Source organism: Cryptomeria japonica, chromosome 2 (assembly GCF_030272615.1).
Source record: "Cryptomeria japonica chromosome 2, Sugi_1.0, whole genome shotgun sequence".
Classification (NCBI taxonomy): Eukaryota; Viridiplantae; Streptophyta; class Pinopsida; order Cupressales; family Cupressaceae; genus Cryptomeria; species Cryptomeria japonica.
The window spans coordinates 653720077-653732728 of NC_081406.1; the positions used below are offsets into that span (position 1 = coordinate 653720077).

The 12652-nt window shown below is 37.2% G+C and overlaps 1 protein-coding gene across 1 annotated transcript in view; it reads left to right on the plus strand.

Annotated features, from left to right (window-relative positions):
* The window catches only part of LOC131038390 (myosin-11), a 298247-nt gene that overhangs the window by 45976 nt on the left and 239619 nt on the right, over positions 1-12652 (plus strand). The window contains exons 2-9 of the mRNA XM_057970810.2: positions 1361-1489; positions 1768-1911; positions 2388-2533; positions 2648-2804; positions 2985-3043; positions 11406-11562; positions 11716-11865; positions 12002-12138. Coding sequence (XP_057826793.2) covers positions 1361-1489; positions 1768-1911; positions 2388-2533; positions 2648-2804; positions 2985-3043; positions 11406-11562; positions 11716-11865; positions 12002-12138 — 1079 coding nt within the window. The remainder of the gene's footprint in view (positions 1-1360; positions 1490-1767; positions 1912-2387; positions 2534-2647; positions 2805-2984; positions 3044-11405; positions 11563-11715; positions 11866-12001; positions 12139-12652) is intronic.

Genomic DNA, 12652 nt, shown 5'->3' on the forward strand with positions numbered 1-12652 from the left:
CCAGGTTGCCACGACGTGTGTGTTGAACAACAGGAATCATAGACAAAGCATCCCATTTCCTACCAATCGCATGTCAGAAACCGAAGACTTGACCACTGCGCAAGACATCACAGCAGTATCGTAGCAATCCGAAATCGGGATGTAACGCGGAAGGAATTAGTCATTGCGGGAGGGGCATTGTGGTGTGCAAACGGAATGCAGAGTACCAGACCCGTCATTATATAGGCATTGTATATTCTGATGAATCGATGCGAAGTTTAATCAACAGAAAGCCCAGCCAGGTGCATTATGACACAAAACTTACCTCTGTTCTTTGAAAGAATAAATTGATTCCATGTTTACAGTGACTGCTCTAGTTGTATATTTATTGGTGATTACTTAAATAGAACTAGAATCAATGCAAATAAGGAAGACACCTAACTAAGAGATGTTGTATAAGAGGTTATTTCCACCATTGGTTATATTGCACAAATAATCTTCTACAATGTCCTGGTTATAAAACTGATTGGTATCAAATCCTAGTTAGGGAATTTTACAGGTTTCAGCCTAAGGCTCATGCTCCCGTATTGGGTAGCTAAAAAATGAATTTGTGGATGAATATCCCTCCATAAAAAAAAGAGCAACCAAATATAAGGAACCGAGTTGGTTTCAGCCTAAGGCTTGTGCTCCCGTATTGGGTAGCTAAAAAATGAATTTGTGGATGAATATCCCTCCATCAAAAAAAAAAAGAGCAACCAAATATAAGGACAGTTATTGCATCTGTTTGCAATGTTTAACTATTGCAATCATCAGTACACTGGTTAGGATGTTGCTTGGGGTATAATTTACAGTAGTGGTTGATGGTGCTTAGAGTTTAGACAATGTTGGTGTCCTAACTCTTACAAAATGTGGCTAGAGAATCTTGATTGACCTATGTGAAGCAGCTAGAAGCTTTCCAAATAAGCAAAGAAGGAAGTAACTCATGATCATTGCATTACCTCGAGTTCTATTTTTGCATAAATCTTTTTTTCTGCAGTTGATATTCTTCTATTTTACAGTTAAAAGTCTGGTTTGGTTTTGGTAGAAATATGGTACTCCACACATAAGGAACACCATTTTCTAAATTTATAGTGGAGATCTAAGTTGTTAATTGGTGATCTATAACAAATATGGAAATGCCATGGAAGGTTTTTGTCAGTCACATATAAAAGCAAAATTTAAGAATATAGCTACTAAATGAATCATGGAGTATCTTTTTCTATGCTTGTCAGATGCATCCAATTACAGTTTTTTGTGTTCTAGAAATGTATAGGCAATGATGGATGTGTGTGGTTTGTTTTCTTCCTAAAAAGATGTTTACCTTCAGCTTTCTATGTAACAGGCAACTGAAAGAAACATAGTTGCTGGGTCAAAAGTGTGGATTGAGGACAGAGAGTTGGCATGGGTGGGTGGTGAGGTGATTGAAGTTGTAAATGGGCAAGCTAAAGTTTTTTCAAGTAGAGGAAAAACGGTAAATGTTTCTGCACATTTGTTTATACCATCTTTCTTGGCTTGCATAACTGTGGGCTATAATCCTTGCTTTATGAAACTTTACTGTGTCTGAATGAATGCCTTTGGCAATGCTAGGATATGTTTGATGCTTTTCATCGGTACAGAAGTATCAATTTCTGTTTATATTTATGGATGATATTAAATGCTTTATAGATACACCTTTTACATGGATTCTAGGCTACCATGATCGGGGCTGAAGAGCTTGTATTTTTTGTTGTTGTTTAACTGTTGATGCAGCTGCTTATTCCTATTCAAAAGGTGCATCCAAGGGATCCAGATATACAACCTGGAGGAGTAGATGATATGACTAAACTAGCCTACTTAAATGAACCAGGTGTTTTATATAATCTTGGGAGAAGATACGAACTAAATGACATTTATGTGAGTGATATGAATATGTAATCTTTCTTTCTGTTGCAATGGAAGATAAATAGTCTAGCATTTGTGAGGTCATAACACTAGCCTTATTTATGGGAGAAGTCCTAGAGGCTGTGCAACAGTTATTCTTTAAATTTTAATGTTGTGTTATCATGGGGAATGCTTCTTACGTGGCCTTTGTGTGTGCATGGTGATACTTGTGCAATTTTATATTTCATGTCTTCTGAGCATCGAGTCAATAATGTTGTAAATTTGTAATAAATTTCTGGTAATTGGCAATCTTATATACCATTTCAATAAACTACAGTTAAATTTTGGATTATAAGAAATATGTAGTTGTTTCAGGTCTATCTAGGCATGTTTTCATATGTTTTCCTCCATGTCAAATGACCATTTAGATGGCTTATTTCTATATTGTCTTGGCCATTTAATGGTAGAGCATTTGTTGTCTCTAATAATTTCTTTTGCAATGGAGGTAGACATATACAGGAAATATCTTAATTGCTGTTAACCCGTTTACAAAGCTTCCACATCTATATGATGTTCACATGATGGAGCAGTATAGAGAAGCCCCCTTTGGAGAATTGAGCCCCCATGTTTTTGCAATTGCTGATGCTTCATATCGGTAAACTATTCAATCACTGAATGAGAACAGATACTATGTTTTGTTGGCTGATTGCTGATGACAGAAAAGTTTCCTTTCTTTTTTTTTTCTCTCATTTTTACATTTTCATTACAGGGCAATGATCAATGAACAATGCAGCCAATCAATCCTGGTTAGTGGAGAAAGTGGAGCAGGAAAAACAGAGACAACAAAACTCATAATGCAGTACTTGGCATATATTGGTGGTCGATCTGTGGCAGATCATAGAACAGTTGAACAGCAAGTTCTGGAAGTAAGAATTGTTTTCTGGAGCTTTTATGGGCCCATGTTGAAGCATGTTTTCTTTGGATGCCAATTAAAGCTTACTTGACAAGACTTGAAGTTGCCACATTTGTCTGATCTTCTCGTTCATTATATGCTAAAAGTTCATTTGGGTGTTTCTGTACTCATGTTGGTTTTGTGATTTCTCCAGTCAAATCCACTTCTAGAGGCATTCGGCAATGCAAAAACAATTCGAAATGATAACTCAAGGTGAAATAAGTTAATACACCAGTTTTGTCTTTATATTGCACTGCTACCTACAATTGTTTTCCAGTTGATAGAATGCGAAAAACTTGCAGCTTAATAGGATTTCATAAAAACATTACTTTCAGAGGAATTCTCCATTTTAAAGTATAGATACGTTTGGGAGTTATTGATGATAAATAATCTTTATAGAGATGAAAGGATCGTTATGTATAATAGCCTCTGGTGAATATAATTTTGATTTGGACTGCATAATGTTGAGTTTAGCCTTTTTGCTTAGATTATTAGATTTTGCACCTAAAGTGTATGCTTGTTTTGGAATTCCAATACATATTTAGAGAGAGTTTTGTTATAGTATTTGCAATGTATTGCTGTAATCAGTTAAGCTTTTACAATATGTTTACTTGTTAGACGTTTGGGACAACCATTTATTTTTCCCTCTGTTATATCTGCTTTCTCTTATTCTGATAGATACCCTTTTAGTGTTGCTAGATTTGCTAAACATAATGTTTCTCTTCTGGCCTGAAAGGTTGAGCACTGAGACCTAAAAATATCAGTGACTCTAGCAGGTTTTAGTTATGATACAGTTACAGATGCAGACATAGAAAGTCTGAGCAAAACCTTGGATATTATACAGGTGCAATATGCAAGCAATACAACATAGAATATTCAAAAGACAATTCATCAATTTAGTAACGAGGACAACCTTGCATATGATATGGCTGGGTATATATATATATATGTTAGCTACTTGAGTAGGTTTTGGGGATCAGTCCTTCAAGTCTCATGAATATGATACAGTTGCAGATACAGGGATAGGAAGTTTGAGCATATATGATTGTGTGTATGTGTACATAGACACACACACACAGACATATATACACATATATGAATATATGTATACACACATATATACATATATATGTATATATGTATATATACACACACACTGTATGTATGTACGTATACGTATATGTATGTGTATATATGTGTTTATATATATGTATATACATATATATATGTATATGTGTATGTATTTATGTATGTATATAAACACACACACATATGTATATATATAAACACATATATACACACGTTTGTGTGTGTATGTGTGTATACACATATATGTATAAATACATGACAAAATTGCTTGATATTGTAACAATTCTTGATCAAAAAGGAGAATGCTGAGTAACTTTATGATGGAAAATGAAATAAGTACTTGTGAGGGCCAATTATAGTTGCCACTGAAAATGCTAAAATTGGGTCCGGGTGTGCATTCATGGGGAATTATAGTGAGAGGTGGGTGGGAGAACCTTAGCCCCCCACCCTTGTCTCCTTGAAGAAACAATAGGCCTTTGGGGGTTGGTTGATTATGAAGAGAAGATACCGCAAGGTATGCTCTGCTCTTTACTTCAACTGTCATGTCACTTGCGCTCGACATGAATCACGAATGGATCATTGCCAGATATTTGTATTGAAGGAGAGCAGAGCGTTTATAGTCTTCTGTCTGATCGGGGCAGTATGTATACGTATATACACATATATGTGTGTATATACTTTATATATGTATACAAATAGTTATATACACATATATGTGTGTATATATATACATATATGCACACATGTGTATATATATATGTGTGTGTATATATATATGTGTGTATATATATGCGTGTGTATATATGTGTGTGTGTGTATATATGTGTGTGTTGTGTGTATATATATATACACACACAAACACTTATACACACATATACACATGTGTGTGTATATATACTATATACACACAAATATGTGTATGCATGTACACACACATGTGTATATGCGTGCATATGTATGCACACATATATATACACAATTGTGTGTTTATACACACACATATATGTGTGTTTATCGACTCTAGTAGGTTTTAGGTTCAGTCCTCCCAAGTCTCATGAATATGATACAGTTACAGTTACAGGGATAGGAAGTTTGACCAAAACCTTGGATACTATACAGTTGGACATGGATAGATGTGTAAGCAATACATGAGAAAAATAGACCACACAACATAGAATATTTCATCATTTTAAGTTTTGGGGATGAGGGCACCTTTGGATATGATACAGTTGGGTGTGTGTATATACATAAAGTTTTATGATTATTATATTGGAGATCTATAAAAGGAGCCCAGCTTAATTATATGATAAAACCTACATGGTCACAGCACAACTGCCATAAAGTATATCAGAGAAAACACAAAACCAGCCTGTCTCCTCAGTGATACACCGAGAAAACAATACACAAAATGCTCAGTAGTTAAAGGTAGACCTGTACCACACTAAAAAGCTTACAGAGTATACCTAGAAACCTAACGACCCATGGCTACAGGACATAACAGCAGACACTGTGACTAAAAAGGATGTTTGGAACAACAGCTGTCTGGATGAGCTGTTTTCCAATGCTCAGATACTCATCCATATATCCCATTCTCTGAGACGGGAACCACCTTCAATAACAGTGTGAATGCACTAGAAGCAGGCATTGCCCCGTGCACCTTGATGGCTCTGATAATCTGCATCCTCCGCACAGCCCTTGTCAGCAGACCATTCTCTAGTAGCGGCATCATGAAGTCACTTGACAATTCCAGAGTGCCATTATGAAAGGTTAAAAACTTAAAACCATATGACATATTGCCAAGCTCAGGTCTTGACAAAACTTTTGCAATATTTTATTGTCCACCCTAAGCTCATGCATGTCTTCTTGCAGATGCATTATGGAAGCTTCAATCTGAATGCACAAGGGTTTGATGCCATTTTCTGCCTTTTACATACTTCAGCTAAACCTCTAGATCACAACTCTTTACATATTACTCATATTTAACCTTAACCAGGAGCTTCAATACAAAGTCCTAATGTCCTCATTCATTATAGACTTAGACAACTTCTCCTTGAACTCAGCGAATATTATAGCATGTGACTAAAAGCAACTACAATAAGCCAAGCCTCCATTAAAATTGCCTTCACCAGCTGAAAAGGATCTGCATTATCACAATTGAAAATCCTCTTTAGCCAGTGGTTTGAGACTGGTCACTGCCTATGTGGGTCCTAGGACAATTCCCTGCATGCCATCCTACAGGAGACTACACTGCAACAAGATACGTACACCTAGCAGCCACACTACAAGCTATGTGCCATCTACATTATCCAGTACTTTGCCACTCAAACTAACAAATAAATTCTAGAAAAATGCCTTTGAACGTATTAACAAATGTTTCTCCATACTTCTCTTGTGAGCTACTGCAAACCAGGAGCCTCGTTTGAACAATATTAATGGAAAACCTTCTCCATACTTCTTCTATGAGCTACTGCATACTATGAACCTCCGCACACTTAAATCCAACTCACTTTCTTACAATGCCTTAACTTCTCATAAAGCCTTTAAATTTAGGCCCATGTCAATCTTTTCTGATCATTTATGTCTTTACTTTCAACCAAAGAGAATTTTTGAAGTGAATTTTGGAAGGGTCAGGAGCGAAATTCAAGTTTTAGACTTGATCCTTCATTTCCTTCACTTCAAGTCATCTTACAAGGCAAAAATACATCACTCCACCTCCAACCACGCCATAGGAATCAATGTCTTGGCTTCACACAAGGAGAAAATAGGTGGTTTGAGGAATTTCGCTCTGGACCCTTTGGAAGGGTCAGGAGCGAAATTCATTCTTTGCTTGTTTTCTCTTACTTACCTCCATTCTTCTCACTTTGTTCTACTTTGACACTCACCTTTGGATCCCCCTCCCATGAAGACAACACCTGCTTGATGTCAAAATGGCTTGAAAGGAGAATTTCGCTAAAAACCATGGCCAGGGACAGGACCTACTTAGGATTTCGCTCTGGACCCTTTGGAAGGGTCAGGAGCGAAATCCTTGTTCTAGCTCAAAATCTTGATCATTGGTGGTCACAATCCATTCAAAGGCATGCCTAGGGGTCTTTCCAAGCTCATTTCACCTTGATCAAGGTTTGTCTTGACACAAAAAATGGAAGAAAGAGGGATTTTGGGAATTTCGCTCTGGACCCTTTGGAAGGGTTAGGAGCGAAATTCTTGTTTTGAGCTCATTTCTTCATTTTTTCAACCCCAATCCACCTCAAAAAGCAAGGACACGTCACTCCACTCCCATCCACGCCATAAGAACTAAGGATTTGACCTTCTCCAAGGAAAAATAGGTGTTCTTCAAGAATTTCGCTCTGGACCCTTTCGAAGGGTCAAGAGCGAAATTCCTGTTTTGGCTCAATTCCTTCACATTTGGTGATCACAAGCAACTCAAAGCCATGCTTAAGGACATCTTCAATCTTGATCCACACTTGACACAAAATTGAGAGAAAAAGGTAGATTTTGGGATTTTCGCTCTGGACCCTTTGGAAGGGTCAGGAGCGAAATTCTTATTTTAGGCTAAAATCCTTCACTTCTTCACATTCCATCATTTCAAAAGGCAAAGACATGTCAAACCACTTCCAAATATGCCCAAGGAGCTAAAGTATTGGCCTAAACAAGGGAGAAAATGAGGTTTATGAAGAATTTCGCTTTGGACCCTTTGGAAGGGTCAGGAGCGAAATTCACAATCTTGGACAAAATCCTCACTTTTCAATGCTTTCAATCACTTCCTAAGGCTAGAACAAATCAATCTACCCCTACCATGTCCAAGGAACAAGGTTTTCAGTGCAAACAAGGAAGAAAAAAGAGGTCCTCTAAGAATTTCGCTTTGGACCCTTTGGAAGGTCAAGAGCAAAATTCACAATCTTGGTTGATTTCACACCTCTTTCATCCAATCCATCTTAAAACTTGATCAAACTCACCCTCCTCTCGCCACATTCAAGTGAATTTGCCACCTACTTAGTTCAAAACAAGGTCTTTCCAATGTCCTAGGCAAGATAGAGGGTCAAATGAGGATTTCGCTTTGGACCCTTTGGAAGGGTCAGGAGCGAAATTCACATTTTGAGCTAATTTCTCACTTATTTTCTCCTTTTCATGCCTTGGACATACTTTGTTAGGCTTCCTTCCATCATGATCATGTGAATTTGCTCTTCGAGTTGACATCTAGCCCAAGATTTTGTGAAAAATAGGGTTTTACATGAATTTCACTCCTGACCCTTCCAAAGGGTCAGGAGCGAAATTCACCGTAGGCTATAATCTTGACTTCATCTTTCACATTTCTTCATTCCAAATAAGTGTTTTGCCTTCACTCAAGCCTGGGAATGAGCTAGTTCGTGGCTTTGGGCAATGTAAAGTGTCTTACAGAGGAATTCGCTTTAGACCCTTTGGAAGGGTCAGGAGCGAAATTCCTATTCTAGGCTCAATTCACCTTGGATTTGACTTGACTTTGCCTTAGACTTGATCCTAGATCCATTTCCTTCCCTATCCTTGCAAATTTGCTCAACCATTCAATGACTTAGGTGAAATCTTAGGTCCTTTGTGAAATTTCGCTCTGGACCCTTTGGAAGGGTCAGGAGCGAAATTCATGATTTTAGCCTCTTCGTCAGGATTGACATATGGAATATAACATTTAAGTATAAGTGATTACTTATACTTTAAGTTATATTCCATATATATTGTCAGGATGTTTGAGAGTGGTTTTGGACCTCCCAGAGTTATAATGCAAAGTCTAGTTTTGGGAGGATTCTTCAATTTTCCAGACTTAGTCAAATTTCAGGATCAGGATGACATTCCAGACTTAGCCAAATTTTAGGATATTTGAAGATCAGGATGACATTCCAGACTTCTCAAGGCGAATTCGCTTTGCCCTTGATGTAAGGGATGGGACCTAGGAGGACATTATGCATTCAACCAAGGTTTGATTCAGCATCTTGAAGTGCGACCAGATAGTACACAAAAAACATCCTAGGAATGATCTAAATTACCCCTAATCACTCAATTGACATGACCTCTTGAGGAGATCCACCTGACTCAAGCAGAGCCTGCTATCCTAATGAGCCCCCTCGCGACCCTTCAAATGCAAAAGGTCAATAGACAAGAACCTAAAAGACCTAAAAAGAAAACCCTAGAAAGCAGAAAGTAGGGGTCCCCATTTGCAATGGGGCGATGTGTGAATATGTCACAACAGTTAACAATATAGCATGCCATGGTATTTTGAACTTTATAGCAATATGAAATCTTGAAGGAGAAGAATTCTGATCTCCATCCTTTAACTTACATTCTATTTCCAATTCAATTCAGACAATGCCCGTTTAATCTGAGATTTTCCCTAACTTCTACTTCTCGAAATCCTGCTGTAAAAGTAGCCTTAAGACCAGCTAACAAAGCTGCCCATTCTATCTAATTATTCGTTTGCTTGTCCAGGTTAATCGAACAACCCATTTCAAAAGCATCCAACACGATTACGTAGTACATAGCCTACATTGGCCTTACCTTGATTTCCTTTGGAAGCCCCATCAGAATTCAGCTTCACTTCTCCACTTGAAGCCTGCCATCCTAACTCCTTCCTACACTCAGTTTTCTTATTTGTTCTGTAATGGGAATATACATAAGTAATACACGAGCAAAAAATTAAAGCAACTTTGTAACTAATACAGGGAAGGCATAAGTTCTACTCTCATACATAATGAAGTTGTCTATTCATAGCAAAGAAATGGGAATTGCCATAAATTGCCTAAACTCGGCGAGTTCGAGTCCGAGCCATGCTCGCTGAGTCTCTGGGACTCGGACTTGGACACGTCCGAGTTTGGCGAGCAAACTTGCCAGACTCGCCAAGCTGGCGAGTTTGGCTCAAACTCGCCAAACTCAGCTACTGCCTAGGTTAAGTAAAGTGACAAAAAAAAAACATTTTAAAAAGTTTTTTTAAAATGAATGGTCTCCTCTTTGTTTACTACAACCTCCGTTTGAGAATGAGAAAAATTAGGGTTACAACATGTCAGCCAATAGAAAAATAACACCGGACGCATATTCAGTTGTTTGAGTTGGAGCCGACTATTCTAACAATGGACAGTAGTATACACTAATCTTTTTAAATTGGAGAGGACCTTTTTTATACCGAACACCTTTGTGTACTTCTTCATTTTGCAGAGAGTTCGTTTTTTTGTTGCACTTTCCATTTTTGAGCATATTTCAATATACCTCTATATATCTACAAAGTGTTTAGTGTTACTTGATTAAGATTGATGCCATCTAATTCCTGAAATGACTATTTGGAAAATAGTGGTTTTTACTTTTGTGCTTACTTGAAATAACAGTTAAGTATTACTTGAAATAATAGTTAAGTCTTATAGATTTTGGGTCTGAAGAGAAAATGGCCCTACTTGATTGATATAATTGTTTCAGTAGCAGTTTGGATTTTAGGAGCAACTAGAGCTTGTCCACATTTTGAGAATAGTGACCTACATAAAGAGAAGGGATCAAATCTACGTGGACCTGAGGTGCTACTCAGTGGGATAGAATACTTGGAATACAATCATTCTGGCAGGCAATGAACCCTATCCTTCTAGTGTTAGACCATGCTGTCGGAGTGCCTGGTTACCTATATGGTCTCGGTATGCCCAGAGGACTTGTTATTGTCCTCATTAGGAGAAAGATCACTACAGAGCAATCAAGTTGACCGCAATGGAGAGGTCTAGTCGTGCTGCAACTTTTTGGAATGTTGTTACCTTCTAGTCACTTATCATGGGATCGAGGATCAGAAAAATCTGGATTGAGCAGAGGCAATTTTCAGTTTCCAGTTTTTCCAGACTCAAGAAGATTCAAGTTTTTTCTTTTATCCTTGGATAGCATCATTCAGATGTCTTTGTGTTCTTTTTGGTTGGAGCACATGTTTAAGTGTGGGTTTTGTATACTTTTTTATAAATAGATGGTTAACCACTTTTGTCCTTTGTGTATTCAGCTCATCTTGACGTCATCTTTGTGAGTTCCCTGCTTTGTAGACTTGTTTAGCCAAGCTACAGGATTAAGTTCATTTAAAAATATTTGTACCTTTTAAACAGAAGATATATGAGAACATTCCAATTGAAGGTTCTCTTGTGAGTGTTCACAGAAGATTCTTGGGAAAGCAGTTTTTACTTTTCCTCTGTAATCTGCCCATTTGCTCTTGTTTTTAGAAGGGTAATTTTTGTGATGTTTGTTCTTCTCATTCAATTGACATTTGAAAGACTGTTATCTTAGAAAATTGCAGCTTTATCCTTTGTTTTTGTTTGATGTATTTGTCTTTTTTGCATGGAAGTGGTTTTAGATATTAATGTAGTAGTTGAATTAGACATAACAAAGTGATGAAGGCATGTAATCATTGCTTAGATCTTTGACATGAACTAATCCAATATTATAAAATATGAAAAGTAAGTTTTGGCTATGCTGGTTAACATCGTGATTTCATTTCCTCGTACAGCCGCTTTGGAAAATTTGTGGAAATACAGTTTGATAGGAATGGTAAGATATCTGGAGCTGCTATTAGAACATACCTTCTGGAGAGATCTCGAGTAGTGCAGATTACGGATCCTGAGAGGAACTATCATTGTTTTTATCAACTATGTGCTTCACCCGAGGTTAGCTGATTGTTGAGTTGAGTCTGAAATTTTCTTGAATGGCATTTAACTTTTGCTGCCAAGAGTTGTCTGTGCTTTTGGTGTAAATGGTATTCTTATCATACAGAGATTATTTATCATGTTTTTAACTTGCTGGCTTCTTTACATTCCAAGGATACTGCTATGTACAAGCTGGGAGATCCCTGTATGTTCCACTATCTGAACCAGAGCAATACTTATGACTTGGATGGGGTGAGCAATGCTCAGGAATATATGAGAACACGAAGAGCCATGGATATTGTTGGCATAAATCTTGAAGAACAGGTGCACATTCTTTTGATGCATATATGTGCTGCTGAGTTTGTTTACCTAGTCAAATGAACTTATTTTATTCAATTGCTAGATTATTCAAAGGGTAAGCTTACTGGTTTTTAGTGTCTTATGACTAATTTGGTGACAGGAAGCTATATTTCGTATTCTGGCAGCAATATTACATTTAGGGAACGTTGAATTTGCTCCAGGGAAAGACCATGACTCCTCTATCTTGAAGGACCAGAACTCTGTATACTATCTTCAAAATGCAGCAAAACTTTTCATGTAAGCATGTTTTGTAAATAAAGGTAACTGCTTAGAACAAGTTGCACTTCCATACAAACAATTTCTTTTGAAACTGCACAGGTGCAATGTATTAAATTTAGCTCTCAATACTAGTGCATTTATCACATGAATTTCTTGCGCTCTAGTTGAACTTATCTGTAAGTCAGCAAAATTACTACTGTTACCATGAGAAGTGAAGTTGGCTTGATTGATACGTAGGTTGCAGACACTTTGAAAAGGGAATATGCAATTATGAAAATTATTCAGCATGCTAATCATGAAAATGCTAGTAGTAATTAATAATAGCGGTTTTATTAATGTCAAAAGATCAGTGGACAAAAGAGACCCCAAAATAGTGAAGATGAATGTTTTTCTCCTAGTCCTAATTGCATCAGCATTAATTCTCAAATAGTCTCTACATAAAGCTGTCCTAGGCAAAATTGTGCAGTGTGAAGTGCTTAAGGAATAAGTCTAATTGATGTTAATGTTTAGAATTTAGATCTCATCATACAAC